A 17,715-nucleotide genomic window follows, 5' to 3' on the forward strand; every position below is an offset into this window, starting at 1 on the left:
TGAATATTCAGATCTACTTCATCAGTAACTTCCTTTTTTTTAAATGATATGGCAGGGTAAAATGGACTGCACACCAGTGGTTTCCTTGTAGCTGCTAAGAATGCATAATTTACAGCTGTTTACAGATAAGAGATAAAACCTTGGCAATAAGTAAAATATAAGATTTTGGAGATAAGGATAATAGTTCCTGCAGTGTGGCATATAAAAACATACTTCTTTTTAGGAGCTTTCATATGGATTACAGTGAAAGCCTCAAAATGGACTTACTCGGTTTACAATGTAAGTAACATTTTTTTCCTTGTTGTGCTTTTATGTTTATTTTTTTATTCTAATGAGCAATTTTTTTTTTCTTTTAAGGATTCTAATGGAAAATACTTCACATTTCCTCTTGCAAGCCACAGAAAATCATACAGTCATGTTTATTGTGAAAATAGTATGTTGGTGAGAAAATACTTCTTTAATGTTTGGAGTTTGTTTATAAAGCTGTGTTTTTTAAGTTTAGATTTGCTGCAGTTTTAAGACAATTTAATGAACAGTTGTTGAAATTACTGATATCTGTTTACATTCACAGCCTAATATACTATGTTAGATGTGCTTCCTGTTTTAGCATGTTGCACTTAGTGTTCAAGATCTGAAACCTTCAATGCCACCTGAACCTCAAATGTTTTATTTTTGGCTCTCTTATGGTTAGCCGCAGATTACTTTCTCCTTTAATTTAGTGCAGTTCTTTACTGATGGTTTTGAATGAAGAAGTTATTTTTAGTGCTGCCGGGATTCAACCATAATTCTAATTTGGGAAAGCTTTTTATAGGTTTGCTTTCCTATAATAAAACTTAAGTGAGCCTGAAAGGCTACAGAGATCTTCCACTAAGCAGTGGAAGAGAATGGAAACCAGATGAGAAAATGGCACCTTCTCAATTGTCTCATCTATTGAGAGGAGAAGCAGTAACGTGCATTTCTTACACTTTTAGCTCAAGAGACAAAAATTCAGCCAAAATGTTTTTGAAATATTTTTTAAAAATATTTTTTGAAAGTAATTAATGTAATCTCTTGGCAAACTGAAGATGGATAAATATGCTTCTCAGAATTATGCGAGTAATTTAGATGAGTGGCAAGACAATTGAAATGCTTTCCAGTTCCATCCTGCCTGTCCCTGTTGCCACTCCTCCCCTTAACAAAGAGGAGGCTCATACCACTATTGTGAAAAAAAGATTGTATATTCTCCATGCTTTTCTAATTGTTCTTCTCAGTATCACCTTCAATATCTTTACATATTTGTTGTGATCTTAGTTGTGCTTTAATAGGGTAACTTTTGCCTTTGTTAGAAAATCTTAAAGACAGGACTAGTACTGCTTGAGGAGGAGGAAGTACAGAACAATGTCTGAGATACTTGCATCATGGTGCTACTGATTCAGAACACTTAAATTCTTGAGGCGGGGAGCAGTGGAACATTAAAAATCTGAATTATTTCTTGACTACTTAGGACATACCTTGAGGTGTTTCTTTTAGTTGTAAAATTCAATTAGAGTTTAATCTTTTCTATCATATATAAGGCAGATCTTTTTTTAAAGAGAAATGATGAAAGTTTGTTTGCTTAACCTTCTATCTGCTTTTAGAAAATGTATTGATTCATAACTAGAAAAGGTGGCAAATGGAAGTTATTTAAAATGGTTCCTAGAAACCCCCACCTTTCACTCTTATGCTTCATCCTTCCATCTTTGTAATTGTGATTCCAAGATTATGATACCAGACTTTTAGTGGAGTATATCACATGCTGTTAACACAGAAGTCTGACTTCATTGTGAAATGAAGAAAAAAGTTAGTGGATATCTTTCAGTATAAATAACTGAGGAAATCTGAGAGAGACTTTTTTTATCATCTTCACTTTTACACGTCATTTGACATCTGTATGAGAGTTTGGTCACTATAGTGATAGCTGCTGCAGACGCACTTAATAGGAAAGAAGTGAGATGAAGATGGAAGTTTGTTACTCTTTTTAGTAAGTTAATTGCACCAAGGTTCTCCCATCAGAGGATTTTTAGAACAGTTGCTGGCATCTGGTGCACTGGGACAGTTAGCATATAGAAATTTTGGAGAAGATGATCAGCATTAACTCCTGCATTGTTTGGAGTAAAGAATTGCTATTTTTAATATATTTATGCATACAGTCGCACATAGGTAATGTACTATTTTATGGTATTGACTTTACAGGACACAAGTAGTTGGATTTATGGCTGTATGAACAGTAATTCATCAATGTGGTGAGTATAAACAGTTCCTATTCTTTATTCAAATGGATCTGGTGAGACTACATTTGGATTTAAAGCATATAAAATATCCTCTTCCTTAGGAAGAAAGAGATTGGGAAGAAAAGTAAAACTCTTACTGTGAATAATTCATGCTTTCTGTATCACTAAGAAAACAGAAAAGAATAGGTTTTCTCAAAATTACTGCGTGAATGCAGGATAAAATAGGTGAACTCTTTCTTCTTTAAGCTATATTTTTGTCCTTCATAGCAGTGAGAAGTTGCTCCTGTTGCTCTCTTGTGGACACTACATGCTGTGCTGGATTCCTAAATTGTGTGTTTTGTAGCATCTCTTTAGAATACTATGACAAAAGACATCAAATGTCACTCAAAGCCTTTAGAAGAGTGGATTGAGCATCTCTTTATTTTTCTTTTCTTATTCCAAAATTGCTATTGTCCTGTGAAAAATATTTAGAAATGTGGGTGATTTAATGACAATTTGAATCAGGTCATTACAATAATTGTTAACTGGATTTAAAACTCTGTCTTAGCTTACATTTGCAAAGTAAGCTCAAAATAAATTCAGTCTACCCTTCAGAGTAGGGAAAGCTTCCAGGTGGAAGAGCTAGCATAATATTTATCTGTTCTGGGATCTGTACTGAGGTGTATAGCCACAGAGTCTTGCCTTCAGCTGATAGCCAGATGTCATAATTACTTTTTCCTGATCCAAGGAGAAGTTGGGTGTTACTCCTTTGTATAACCCTTGATGAGCATCAAGTGCGGGTTAGCCAGCTACCCAAAACCTCATCTAATAATAGTGGTTTTGCTGTGGGTTGTGTCCTGAGGTCATGTAACACTATTTGGAGAAACAGAATTACCCTGGTGTTCTAAAAATCGTAACTTAAAATGACTGAATGAATGTGTTGCAGTTCAGTATGTTAACTTAATATAAGTACACACCATTTTAGAACTGCTGCAAACTCTAGAGCAGCTAACAATTTTTGGTTTATGTGGTATATTTTAGATGTTCCCATGGGAAAACTTGGTAGTTTTGATGTTTAAAAGATATCAATAAAATTGTGTGTTAATTCAATGCCGGTGCTGTTTTAGCTCATTAAGAGTTTTCATTATGTGTCTGAAGTTGCATGGCTAATAACTGCTGAATGTTTTGTGTAGGACAAAGAGCATTGCTTAACTTGTTTTTGCAAAAACAAGACTTGCAGTATTTGAAATGATTACAGTTTGATAAATTACTGTGGTAGCTAACTGCAGTAGACCCAGACTTGTTCTCAATTTAAAATCATGTGAATACATAGAGAGAGAAAAAATGGTATGTTAATCCACTGTCATAAGGTAGTGCCTACATAATGAATGTGCTCATCCTTTAATGTGCATGAATTTTTACAGCCTGGAAGCTACTGATTTATCTTGGAGAGCTGAGTTACTTCCGACCACCAAGGTAAGTATTGTATGTAACTTTGTGGGGAGGAGGTGCTTCGTGGGGTAGTTGCATGTCATGGGAGAAGGATTTGTTCTGTTTACAGCACTGGAACATGCAGTTGTGTTCCAGAGGAAGGGGTACAAGAGGTGGACATCTGGGAACTGGCAAGGGGCAAGCTAAGGGTATGTTCAGTCATGGCTTTTCTTTTTCTTTCTTTTTTTTTTTTCCCCTTTTCTTTCTTTTTCTTTTTTTCCCTTTTTATTTTAAGGTTGTAATACTGAAACTTCAGGACTATCCTTCTTTGTCGCACATTGTCATTCAGGTACCACCTACAGCTGGCAATAAGGTAAAAAAAAAAATATAAAGGCAGAAATTGTTTGCTTAGTGTGTTCATAGCTTTCAGATGCTATGACAGAAGGAAAAGGAAGTATATTAAATATGTGCTAAGTTACTTTGAGAAACTGTAGACCTATGCTCCAGTGTGGTTTGAAGGTGACTGTTATATTCTGTAATCTCAGAAACAGTTTCATTCGATAAAATACCAAAAGCAAGGCATGAATAGTACTTGAAACATGCAAAGCAACAATTCTCAAACCAGTTCTTAGAGTTCTTGTTGGAGATTCTAGTGTTCTTCCTTGTTTTTCTTCATATTCTGATTGCATTCCTGAATATTTATCTTTTTGAACAGTCAGTTCTCTTATCCAGGGTAGCAGAGAATGCTGTAGATAATTGAAGACACCACATATGGATTCTGGGGAGCATGGTACAGATAACTCTGCAACCTCTGAGACCACAAATAATGTGGTAGACTGAGTTATAGAATTATAGAATCGTAGAATGGTTTGGGTTGGAAGGGACCTTGAAGGTCATCTAGTTCCCATACCCCTGCCATGGGCAGGGACACCTTCCACTAGACCAGGTTGCTCAAAGCCCCGTCCAACCTGGCCTTGAACACTGCCAGGGAGGGGGCAGCCACAGCTTCTCTGGGCAACCTGTGCCAGTGTCTCACCACCCTCACAGTAAAGAATTTCTTCCTTACATCTAATCTAAATCTGCCCTCTTTCAGTTTAAAACCGTTATCCCTCGTCCTATCCCTACACTCCCTGATACAGAGTCCCTCCCCATGTTTCCTGTAGCCCCTTTAAGTACTGGAAGGCCGCTATAAGGTCTCCCTGGAGCCTTCTCTTCTCTGGGCTGAACAACCCCAACTCTCTCAGCCTGTCCTCACAGGGGAGGTGCTCCAGCCCCCTGATCATCTTTGTGACTTCCTCTGGGCCCACTCAAGCAGGTCCCTGTCCTTCTTGTGTTGTGGGCCCCAGAGCTGGACACAGCACTGCAGGTGGGGTCTCACAAGAGTGGAGTAGAGGGGGAGAATCCCCTCCCTTGACCTACTGGCCACACTTCTTTTGATGCAGCCCAGGACATGGTTGGCTTTCTGGGCTGTGAGTGCACATTGCTGGGTCATAGTCAGTTTTTCATCCACTAACACCCCCAAGTCCTTCTCTGCAGGGCTGCTCTCAATCCAGTCTTTGCCCAGTCTGGATTTGTGCTTGGGATTGCCCCGACCCATGTGCAGGACCTTGCCCTTGGCCTTGTTGAACTTCATGAGGTTTGCCTGGTCCCACCTCTCCATCCTGTCCAGGTCCCTCTGGATGGCACATCCCTTCCCTCCAGCATGTTGACTGCAGCACACAGCTTGGGGTTGTTGGTGAACTCGCTGAGGGTGCACTTGATCCCACTGTCTATGTTGCCAACAAAGATGTTAAACAGCACCAGTCCCAACACCGACCCCTGAGGAACACCACTCAGTTGTGCAGAGTTTGATAGTTCTGAATCTCACAGATGAGTTGGATGTCTTTGCATCAAGGCCTCTTGGGAACCCAGTAAGAGGAACACTTGCAGTGAGTCTAAGCAGACTTTGGATATTACCCAGCTGGGTCTGGCAGCCTTTCTAGTTAGTCCTGAAAATGGCGGAACGCTGAGTTTGAATTTAAAGTCTAAGTAGATCTGACATTCCATTCTGTAACACAGATAATCTGTGTGTCTGTGGTATGATAATCCATGATCTGAGAAATTATTCACAGCTGAAGTGATTGTAATGCTCATCTCTGTATCTTCAGATAGCTGTGACAGAGACGTCTTGCAGTTAAATTAGCAAGATATGTTCTGGATAAGCAAAGATAGAAGAGAGATCACTTGTAAAATGTAACCTGCTGAGTTGCAGTCCAGTGTTAAATCTTGGAAACTGCTTTTAAAAAGTAAACAAATGCTGGGTTTACAATGGGATGGAAAATAATTTTCAAGTGAACTAAATACTTATTAGAGATGGTACAACTCATACCTGCTGGATCCTTGGCTTTGCTTTCCTATGATTAAGCTTCAGGAGACAAACTGAAAGTTCTTTTTGCTTAGGAAAGTCCAAAGTTTGCTTAGGACTTGTCCAGAGTTTGGACAAGTCACTCTTCTTTGCAACACACCCCCCAAAAAAGGATGTACCTGAGAAGGAGGGATGTGAACTGGATTCTAGGCATTCTCAGCTGTTTGAATAGCCTTTTGAAGGCTGTTGCAAATGGGTGAGAGCTAGAGTAACCTGGAAGTCACACTTATGCTACCCAGGAACGAACTACCTGCCAGTCCTTATCAGTGGAGTGTGGAGAGGTGGCTTTTCAGTATTTGCGTCCTGGACTCTGCCTGAGCCTGTGAATAGAATTTGGCAGGTGCAAAGGCTTTATAGTCTTATGTTTGGTTTAGATCTGTATTTAATATCCTGAATTGCAGTATACTTTGGACTGTGAATTCTTCAAAGAGGATTCCAGAAGAGTACAGCTTCCTGTAACACATCTTTTTTCATTTGGTAAGTATACCATATTACTTTTGGAAAAAAATGAAAAACTAATACTACTAACATTTGATTAATAAATTTGCCTAAAAGTTCCAGTGGTCGGGAGTTTTGGGCGATTTTTTTTTTTTTTTACTAAAAATACTGCTTTTGTTAGTAACAGAAAAAGAAATAAGAAATGTGGGGGTTTTTGACATAACAGGTGTAGAAGCACATAAATCTACTGGAAAAAAAAAAATCTGAAGATGTCTAATATGTTAAAATAATACATCCTTTACAGGGTTTTCTTCAAGCAAAATTACATTAAATTCAACTGGCTTGCTTTACAATGTACAGCTCCAGCACTTTAACCAAGTAAGAATGCTACTATAGTTTTTGAGCTAATGTAACCACTGTTTGGAGAATGTAAGTGATTTTTTTCCTTTTTTTTATGTTTTAGATATATCAAGCTTTCAAAATTTATATAGAGAGCCACTGCCAGTCACTCAAAGGTAAATATAAGTCTTCTAAAGTATAAATTTATAAAACAAAGCTTGTTGAAAATTCTCAAGACTGAAACTGGTAGAAACAAATCCTCTCATGCAATGGGGTTTAGGCAGTACTGTTATAATCTGCTCAAATGTCTCTGCTGATATCTCTCACTTCCCACTTCTTAAAGAAGGATAGCTCAAAGAAAATGTGGAATTAGTCCTAGTATGTTTGTTTTTCTTACTTCCCAACAAAGGGAAGTTGAACTTTCAGCAGGATTCTGCATTATGTTGAAAGTGTTTCTCAAGAATAGCAGATTTGGCTGGAATTTTTATTTGCTAATATGGGACTCAAATCGGAATGTTGAGCTACATAAGCTTAAACAGAATAGAATGTTAAAGGACTTTGTTTCAAAAAAAAAGATGGATTTATTAGCTTGTGATTACAGCTTTGTATTGAAAACCAGGAGTTTTCTCCTAACTGTCCTGCCTTTAAACATTGATGTCTCACTGTCTTGTTCTGTAACACCATGAGTTAAAAAATGTCATTTTTGTTCAATGCTAACTGCAGTGATCTGCATTGTAGTGTCAATTGCAAAGTAACTGCAAGCCCAGTGATTCTGTATAGTGATCTATATGCCACCTTTGTATTACTTGTATTTTAGTTTTTGGAGACAGTTGCCACATCTTGTTCCTAATTAATTTTATTTTTTTTTAATTCTCTTCCATTTCAGAAAGAAAACCTAGTGTTTACAGGCTTCACATACCGTGGTCACATGAAGACTCAGTAGCTGTAGCAAAGTAAGGACTTTTTAACAATTCTAACATACTTCTTGATACATTTTTGAATAATGTTTGCATCCTGTTGTGGTAATATTTCTGATATGAGAGAACTTCTCCAGTCTCAAGTGTTTGGCTTCTGCATCTTTTCCCCATTTACCTTTCTGCACTTGTTGACAAAGTTGCTTTGACTTTTCCTCAGAGTAAGAATATCTACTAATTGTTTGTTTAATAGTTCTCACTAATTTTCTTGAAGAGGAAGTCAGATTTACTGGTCTGGAATTCTCAGCATAATCTTTGACCCCCTCATGAGTGGGGAATAGAAGTTGTTCTGGATGCTGGCTTCTTCCCATAACCCAGGGTTTGGATCACGTAGCAGCTCTAAGTTGCTTCAGCAGCATAGTCCTGACAAAGTGAAATGATACAGCTTGAAATATGTGTCACTCATGAATCGCAGTTGAACAACCTGTCTTTGTTTTAGATGGTTGTAAAACTGTCTTCCTTGTTTATTTTAGAGGTCTTAAGGATACCTCCCTATTTCCCTCTCCTTCCCTGTATTTTCTAACAGCGTAATATTTGCAGGAAACTGAATTGTATTCTTGAGAATCTGTCCTTCCTATTCGTGTCACTCAGCATATATTTGTGTTCTGTGAGGCAGTGTGTACACTAATGCTAAACTTGTCTGTTTTCATTAGTACTATGCCCCTTGATAGTTCAGAGGATGGTGGATTGAGATTGTTATGTAATTCTTTGTGTGTGTCTCTATGTGACAGGATAAACAAGTTCATTATACCATTTCACTCATAGCTTGTGGTGACACTTGCTCTACTAGATCTGCTTTTATGTGCACTTGCTGAAGACTAAGACATGTTGGGCTTTTTTGATTATAAGGACGACAGTTACCAATTAAGTTGCTCTTTCAGAGTTCCGTCTTCTACCGAGATTTCTGCAAAACTGCATATTGCTCAGCCTCAAAATGACAGCAGAGTTCCAGAGTTAAATATTTACTCTTCCTCAGACTGTCAGTATGAAGTGAGTAATACAAATTTATTTTATAGCTAGTTTGCATCGCTGTATAATTTTTGCATAATTCAGTCTTTTAAAACGTAGCTAATTAATTGAAATAAATACTAAGCAAATCTAAAGGTGGGTTGTTTGGCCTTTTTGTAAGTGTAGTGCATGTCACAAGTATTTTGTAACAGCTGGAGTGATACTGAAAGTTGGGCTCTCATTTCTAAGAAGAGCTTTAAAGCATTTGTTTTTAAGAAATCAGTAGTAAGCTGTTGTACATTTTAGTTATGAGATTGCTGTATTCTAATACTTAAGTTGGCTTCTTAAAAATAAGTGTTTTGCACTTATGCTTACCATTGTATAAAATAATAAAATATTTGTTTTTTATCAAGGTAATTCTGAAGACATCCCTTTTACAGATTCTTGGGCAAGTAAGAAAACCTTCTAGTATGAGACTGTTTTATGTCAGTAGCATCTATAGAAGTTTCCCCTTCCCTACTATGGCACTTCAAATTCCTTCTCAATGCCAAGAGGAACACTATTCAATGATTATTTAAAACCTTGTCACTTGGCAAGGCATCCCATCTGCATAAATGTCAGGCCTCAGTTTTCAGAGGAGTGAAAAAACACTCTAGCTCTAAAGAGCTAATGTAAATGTTGAGCAATTGACTTTGTGGTTAGGTGGATATTTGTAAAGAGATGACACTGTAGGTCATTTTCACTTTCTTGCCTGATGAGTCAGTAGTGATAAAAGTTTAAAATACACTGGGCATCAACTAAAAGTTAGGGAAAAAAGTCTAAGTAGATCCATATGCTCCTTTTCATCAAATTTTCTTTGGTTATCAGTGAAGAATACATTTCGACATTGGTATCAGTAAAAATAGACTAGCCATCTGCAGTTTTCTGATTCTAAAAAGTAATTAATTCGCAAGCACCTAAGCGTAGTGCTGGAATATTACTGGCAAGTTTCTCTATTTGAATGTATGCATTTCTATCAAGGAATTTTCATTCTGTTACCATTTTAGAAGAATTTATGTGCTATTTATATATTAATCATGACTTGGGACAGTGGAAGCCAATTAAAACATACATGAAATTGCTTCCAAAAATTCTTTGCCCAAAAGCATTTATAGCTATATGCAGGTTTTGCTTGGAAAGTGGCCTTTTAATTTATTTTACTGAAGAACTATTAATATGTTACTACATTCTTTTAATATTTGTTTTGACTGGAAAAAATAATTCATTTATAATTTGGTCATTTATCAAAACACATTTGATTAGCCGTTTATGAGAGATCTGAGTATTTTCTATATATAGCATTAATTGCTATGGTGGTTATCAAATATTCATCAAAATGAAAAACTTTGTATCTTAAGATTTTCTAATCACATTATCATTCTGGCATCATGATAATATTTGTGTGTGTGTTTTTAATATATTTTTACATATATAACTTAAAAGTTATCATTGTATCCTTGTCTTTCAGATAATAAGGTTCCATGCTGGCGCTCTTCCTGTCTATGTTGTTTCTAATATTCTTCTTACTTATGGAGGACAATTGAGCACATTGATATCAGCAGGTAGCTTTCTAGAAAAATAATTTTTTTCTGTCACAAGTGTTTTTAGAAAAAATACCTATCCAATTTACTGTTGAAAAACTTAGCTAGTTGTGAATTTTTTTAATCTAAGTATCATTGAACTTGTGCAAGTACTTGGATCTATGCTCTTCAGTTTTGTCTTCTGTTTGTTGGTAGTTCTCCAAGGTTGTGTTGTAGCTTACTATTTTACTCTGCAGTACCTCCTTTATGAATGATTGGTGTTGCACAAAATTTTAGAATTATTAGAAGTCTGCTTAAAAATACATGTAAAAGTTTAAAATATATTGTTAATATGCACAAACCACTTTATTTCTTGCATGAAGATGAGATTTACAGACACAACTTTTAGATGTGTCTTCAGACAAAATGCATTTTTATTTAAATTCAGACGGTGTTTGTAACATAATGTCTCTAGAAGCTCTTGTGACGTATTACCTGAATGTGAGTGATCCAGTGAATAAGGGCCTTGATGATGAAGCATACTGACTTACAGTGCTGTTATAAGACATGATTATCTTACTTTAAAGTAAACTTTCAAACCTTTGTCTGAATTTACTTTTTGTTATGGATCTTCTTCATTAAAGTTCATGACAAAATAATAACTATGGATGCTTTCTGTTCTTGGTTCTAGGCCAGTGTTCAGACTTTTCCCTTGAACTAGTTAGGACAGCTAAACCCTACAAAGTAGAACCTCTTTTAAGCATTGTTGTGTTTCTGCAGGGGTGAGTGTGCATAACTTACTTATTTAAAGCAGTTTCCAAACCAGAAGTTTCAGTAAAACTATTGGTGGGGAAGAATATTATTTTATTTGTAGTCATTGTGAACCTCTGACTCTGATTTTGTTTGAAAGGCTGTAGTAGGAGGAATAGTTGATACATATTTTACTGTAAGGGAGATTGGAAGTGATAAGTAATACTGCTTTCATATTTTTGGCAGGTTTAACTGGTTTAGAGAGATATGGGAGTCACTGTCACTACCAGAGGTGGATGCTGCTGTACTGAGTAGTCAGGATGCATGGTTCCCCCTTGTGTCCCTGATTCTGTTTCTTTTGGGGACAGGCATTGCCTACTGGAATGCAGTATTTTTCTCTACATCTCTGAGACTCTTCTCTTCATTATGGTTAACTCTGTTTAGGTAAAACAACATTATGCGCTATAATTATGCTTTTTATATGCCTGTGACCCTGTAATTTTTTTCTGTTTCCTTCAGCATGAATGCTTGGGCAGATTAAATTCTGCAATATAGTTCATACATGGTTTTAGCCATCTGTGTGTGTTAGTGTTAAGTACTAATGAAGTCCTAGGAGAATTGCCTCATATTCCTTATTCCGCATCTCTGAAAGGGAACATAAATGGCTTTCGTTTCCTTCACCAGCTGTTATGAAGGTTTTCACTTTGTTTTTGAGGAAAGCTTGTTGGGGAAAAGAAAGCAACTGAACTATTTCCTTTTCAGCAGCTAAAAAAATAAATGTATATATCTAGAAAAGGGACTCTAAGCATTGTAATCCGTTCCTCATCCTTCATATTGGACAAACTGCATTAAAGAATGCAAAGAGGTTTGTAAAACAAAAACTTCTCGGGTGTTAATTTCACCCTACAAGACTGATTAATTTTATAGATCTAAGGACACTGGAGTGTTTTTGTTTGTAGAGATGAGTATTCAAATACGAAAGAGGGTATGAAAAAAGCAAGGAAGATAAAAAGATTTTGAAAGAGTGAATTAGTAAATTGGATAACATGCTTAGCTCTTAATGGTTTGACTGTTCTTACACTGATAACAGTCCTCAGTTAGATTTAAGCCAACTCTGTCTCCACAAATCTGGTTGAGATGCTTTTTACTTAGAAAATATCTGCTAAATTAACTCTCTCTTTTTTAATCCCTAGTGCTTCTAGTCTTATTCTACCAAATAACAGATGTCGTGTCAGCTATTTCTTCACAGCCATCTTATTTATAAATTCCAGTGGATGCTCAGAAACTTCATTATTAGTTTTATGTAATGAAGCGATAAACTTCTAAGTTTTGAAACTACGCTTACTAAATTTTTAAGAGTTGATTCATACCCGTTTCATGAAAGCTTTTTATTTCCTGCAAACCCTGAGGATGTCTTGGGAAGAGGCAGGAAAATAAGATTTTGTGTGCCTGTCTGTGAGTCTGCAGGTTCGTTTTGAAATTCTAGTGCCTTACATAGTTCTAGGACCTTACACAGGTTCTGATCTAGTCCCGAATTTCTTGGAAAAAACCCGCTGACCACAGTTTCTATAAATCTGTCTAAGGTAGATAGTACTTGACTTTTGCTCAGTGTTCTGAAATGATCTGATATGGTCAGCCCAAAGAATTTGTTACTAGCTGTCTGTGGAATTATTTGTTCTTGTCAACTAGCCTTCTTTTTGTTATTTTCAATATTTCTTGCAAAGACTTAAAATTGTATTTTCTAGATAATGCTTTTTCTGTTTTCAATGTCTGTTTTAATACTGGAATGACCTGTGAATAGTACAAAAGTACAAAATACAGACTTTTTCATAGTTCTATTGCACTTAGTCCTCACCCATTCCCCTTGTTGTCACACCTTCTCAGCCCATCTTTGTCATTTCTGATTCATACCTGTCTCTTAGTTGTATCAGCTGGAATCTAGAAACTTAAAAAATAAGCTTTTCTGTGTTTCTCAGACTGAGCAAGCAGGAAGAATGTTTGTCACAGAATTAATCTCTTGGAGACTTACTGTTGTATGCTGCTGTACTATCATTGAAGACTGCAGTGCATTAATGTTTGTAGTAGGAGTCACTTTCATGATGCAGCTGTGCAGTAATAATCATAAGATACTCATTCTGTTGGGCTGAACAGAAGAACTTAGTGACTTGCAGATCTACAGTTAGCATTATCTAATGCTTTGTGTTCACCAATGTATCCTTTATGGTCCCCAGATGAAGTAAAAATCATGTGCTAGTTACATCTAGTTACATTCTGGAAGGTGTAAGATTGTTTTGTTAGTTCATCTGATACGAGAGTTGTTTGTATGGGGTTTTTTGGGGTGTGGGGTTTTTTTTTTGTGAAGTAGCTTATGTAGCAGTTGGTATATATGTTCAAATTCATCTAACTTTATTTTTCTAGTGTTTAATCAATAATCAGGAGCAATTCTTTTCAGTCATTCACAAAACAGAATTATTCTTTGATCTTTGTAGTTTTGATGTTGCTACAAGAGCATAATAGCATTTTTGTCTTCTTTTAGACCTACTGTACTTCGAAAAGATAACAAGTTGATTACACCCAGAAGATTCTGTGTGGTGTTATCCCTTGCTTTGGTTAGCTGGACCACTTGTGGTGCATTCGCTGTATTCCTTATTTATCTTCAATACTTGTTTAAGGTACTGAAAGGCTAAACATTATAACTCAATTAAAAATTTTGTGTGCTTTGGCTTAACCCTGTGTTAAAAGCAAAACCACGGATTACCATTTTTCATACTTAAAATAAATGTTATTGTTCACATACTTGAAATAGGTAATTTTTGAACTTATCAAGCTCTCACAGTCTTGTAATTTTAAGAATTATTTTCTTCTTTTGATAATGTTTTTTCCAAATAAATGTACACTCTTGTATGCCCACTACAGTAATGTGATTTTTAATGTATGGATAGGTAATGTTATAAAATCAAAGACTGATAGCTCCCTTGAAGAGAAACTTTAGCAGAGGGAGGACTTGGAATTTCTGTTGAATGCTTCTTATCTTTAAAGACTTTTCACAAATCTTTATGGAGTAAAAGTAAGGAGTCTTACTGTATGTCTAATCCAATCCCTTGGCTAGTGCCACAAAGATCCATATTTAGTCCCTGCCATTCAGTTTCCATGGTCTTCCTTGCATCAGAGTGTCTAATTTATCTGATTCACCCTGTGGTTATAAAGCTGTGAAATCAGCTACTAAGCTACTGGGAAGCACTGGAGCATGCATCTGGGAGTCAGGTAACAGAGCAGAGAAGCTTACAGGTGGTCTGAAGTAGGTAGGTGGCAGCTGAAAGCACAGCCTGAGGAACAGGCCTATCTCTAATTGAACTCCCTGTGACATAAGGTTACCCTGTGACATTCCCATGCTGACATTACTCCCCCTTCTGAACTAAGTCTCGGATGTGAGACTTTACCTCTGTGGCCTGCTTATAGGTTTCTGCAGAAAGTGAAGTAGAACTGAATCAGCAGCAGGAGGTGAGGAACATGCAGATTTTCCACACTATTCTCTGTCAAGCACAGTGGAAGCAGAGAAGCACAGGGAGCAGGGAGAAAGCAGAGCAGTGGAAGTTTTCTCTCTGTTCTTGGATGCACAGAGCAATTTGGATGCTGCTGATAAAAAAGGCAGAGGGAGTCCTTGCATTGCAGCTATATTAGGGCCCTAGAGTTGTCTAGCTATAAAAAGAATCAAAACATAATTAGCCCCATTTTTTTTTTCTTGTATACTACAGCTTTTGTATGAAGAAACATTACTAAGAAAATGCTGAACTGTCTTGCAGGTTATAAAAATACATGTGAATGTAAGAGCAGAAGAAAACATGTTTAATGGGGTAAGTCTTGTTTCCTGCTTCTGTTCAAAATTGTGACCAAAAATTGTTTGGCAAATGTATGCACTATGAATTATTATCGGTAGCATTAGGTTGTGCTGTGATGACTGAATGGTGGTAGTTTCCTTACTGTGTGCATGATGTGAAAGAGAAGCCAGGACTTCCATCACATATGACTATTGGATTCACTGTTTGAGATCACTGCAGTGTGAAGTTGTCTGAAGTTCAGTTAAGAAGACAAAGTAGTCTCTGAATACATACAGAACAGTAGTTTTTGTCTACATTTTGGTATTTGATTATGCATGTCTTATCTAAAGAAATAAATTTAATTTCTAGATAATAGTCTATACTACAGGTAATTTATTTTTTTTTCCAGAGAGGTAGTTTGTGGAGTTTAGGGTTTTTTGAAGCAGAATTTATTAGTACAATTTATTGTACTAATATATATAATAATATATATTACAAGTACAATTTATTAGATGGATATGGACCGAGACTGCAGTAAATTGGGAGCTGTTTAAAAAGGAGTGAAGAAGCATCATGGGTTTTGAGGCATTGTGAACTTTGTTTTTTCAGTTACTTTAAGGTATAGGATCCAAGATGTAAGCACGTGTGGATACAGGCATGTAATAACTACCTGTTCTTTCTGCCAAACATAGTCAAAAAGCAGTCTGCCAGGAAAAGTTATTGACAGTTTTCTTTGGGTTTCTTTTGAGTGTTTTTTGTTTGTTTAGTTTTAAATCTTCTCCTTCTCTTCTTTCATCTCCATATAATTTGGAGGGGGGGAGTTCTTATATTTGTGTTTTTTAAATTTTTTTTTTCTGTCACTGGCAATTAGCATCTGCCAACTCATAGTTTATCTTTGTTATTTTTTCCTACAGCTAATGTTTTACTCCCAGTTGCATTGCCTCCTGTATCTTTTTCCATGAATGATCATCTGTGATTTTCACCTGCATGCTTTTATTACTCGTTTTATTCTGTTCTTCCTCCTTCCAGGAACTCTGTTTCTTATCATTGCACTGGTGTCAGGGCATCTCCACTCTCCATTCTTTTCTTCCAAAGACATATAAACTATCACTAAGAGAAATTTCTGGTTAAATCTAGATGCGTTAAAATTGAACTATTGAACTTTATCTCTCAAAGAGCCATCAAAAGCAAATTGCAAATTTTCTTTTTAAATCAGAGCTGGTATGATACTGTTGTGACAGCTTTTCCCTCCTCCTCCCCCAGCATGGGTTCTTACAAGCCTGTGCGTATTTTTATGACTTTTGCCTTTTATTTCCAGGGTTCAGACTGCAAAAAAGAAACTTCACAGAACTCCAGTATATACACAGTCAAAAACCAGAGTTCGATGGACAGTACCTCAAAAGCAACACAATCTCTTTGCAACAGTACAATTGCTGAAGGCATTAGCAGTCTTAAGATGCATGTTACAATTCTCAATTTATTCACATGGATTGTGCTGCTCAACTTGCCATCTTTAATTTATTGGTTAAAAAATCTCAGGTAATTTCTTAAATTGCCAGTAAGGGGGAAGAAAAGAATATGAAGCTTTGAAGACAGTAAAAATTGCAAATGTTTGTATTATCAGCTACCTTATAGTGTCAAAGATGTCTGTTAATTATAACTGGTTTTTGTATGCAATCTGGTTTATGTTATGATATAAGTAGGTGTTAAGTGACTCAGTGATATGCTGAAGGAAGTAATGATTCAGAAAGAGTTTAAAGTCAGGCTGTGATGCCATATACATTTCACGTATGTTTGTTGTTATCACTACATGCTTGTTCCCAACTTGGATTTTATTTGGTAGCCTAGTTTAGAAGTAACATGCTTTTTAAACCATTTTTTGCAGGTACAGTGTTAGACTTGATCCTGATCCATGTAGGTCTACTGCTATTATCCTCGTATGCATTTTAGAAATTCTCATGAATTCAAGTACTTCTGAAGTGAAATCAAGGTACTGTAGCCTAATCCCCAGTTTTTGTTTTCCTGTTTCTTTCTTGCTACTTTCATTTGTGTGGTAAAACTTAATTTATGCTGCACAGACATGTTCAGCCTACATAAAGATTCATAAACTCGTATGGTTAAATCTTAAAGACTGGGTAAAATGCATGCAGATCACCTGTAGTTCAGCAAAATGGAGAAAATCACTGGTATTTACCACATGGACTTAAATGAAGTAGCTGCTATCTAAACAGTTGCATAAAGACTTCTTTAACAGTTAACTTTTCACAATTCATTGAATCCTTCCAGATTTTACAGAATCCTAATACATTTAGCAGTTACTGTCAGAAAATTACAAGGAAAAGTGAATTCTAAACCATTGTAGTTAAGTTCTTGTAATTCCCCCTTATGGGCACACTTGTGGAAATGTAACGTGCTTTCTACTGAATGAAGAAGTTTTTGAGCACTTGGTTTTGCTGACAGGTAGAGCATTTCTTGTTTAGATATAAAATTGATGCCTTGTGAAAGTGAATAATAACCAATGTAGTTTATCCTGTTGACTGGTACCTGTTAACTCAAATGATCTAAAACATTAAACCTTTCTTTGTTACAGAGAAATTATTTCTAAATTAATATAAGAATATTTTTAAATGGCATTTTATTAGCCTTTTTGAATAATTGCTCTTGCTTATGCATCAGTTGTTATTGCCCATTACACCAATTTGTTCTGTTTTAAAAATGAACAAATCCTTGAAATCTATCAATTATTTTTCAAAAGAAAGTGAAATATGGTATTTTCGTATCTTCTGCATGTATGGCTACAAAAATGGCAATTTTTTCTTTATATTC

The 17,715-nt window shown here is 36.1% G+C and overlaps 1 protein-coding gene across 3 annotated transcripts in view; it reads left to right on the forward strand.

Annotated features, from left to right (window-relative positions):
- The window catches only part of PGAP1 (post-GPI attachment to proteins inositol deacylase 1), a 40,134-nt gene that overhangs the window by 14,111 nt on the left and 8,308 nt on the right, over window positions 1-17,715 (forward strand). For 2 of the 3 annotated variants that reach the window (XM_074829561.1, XM_074829563.1), the window contains 18 exons: window positions 224-279; window positions 358-441; window positions 2,212-2,261; window positions 3,653-3,704; window positions 3,790-4,032; window positions 6,465-6,540; window positions 6,806-6,879; window positions 6,965-7,016; window positions 7,727-7,793; window positions 8,696-8,804; window positions 9,176-9,214; window positions 10,270-10,363; window positions 11,013-11,103; window positions 11,318-11,515; window positions 13,608-13,743; window positions 14,875-14,925; window positions 16,208-16,428; window positions 16,775-16,879. In XM_074829561.1, the coding sequence (XP_074685662.1) occupies window positions 224-279; window positions 358-441; window positions 2,212-2,261; window positions 3,653-3,704; window positions 3,790-4,032; window positions 6,465-6,540; window positions 6,806-6,879; window positions 6,965-7,016; window positions 7,727-7,793; window positions 8,696-8,804; window positions 9,176-9,214; window positions 10,270-10,363; window positions 11,013-11,103; window positions 11,318-11,515; window positions 13,608-13,743; window positions 14,875-14,925; window positions 16,208-16,428; window positions 16,775-16,879 (1,798 nt within the window). The remainder of the gene's footprint in view (window positions 1-223; window positions 280-357; window positions 442-2,211; window positions 2,262-3,652; window positions 3,705-3,789; window positions 4,033-6,464; window positions 6,541-6,805; window positions 6,880-6,964; window positions 7,017-7,726; window positions 7,794-8,695; window positions 8,805-9,175; window positions 9,215-10,269; window positions 10,364-11,012; window positions 11,104-11,317; window positions 11,516-13,607; window positions 13,744-14,874; window positions 14,926-16,207; window positions 16,429-16,774; window positions 16,880-17,715) is intronic. The other variant, XM_074829562.1, reaches the window with a different exon arrangement.

Source organism: Strix aluco, chromosome 6 (assembly GCF_031877795.1).
Source record: "Strix aluco isolate bStrAlu1 chromosome 6, bStrAlu1.hap1, whole genome shotgun sequence".
In the NCBI taxonomy this organism is placed as follows: domain Eukaryota; kingdom Metazoa; phylum Chordata; class Aves; order Strigiformes; family Strigidae; genus Strix; species Strix aluco.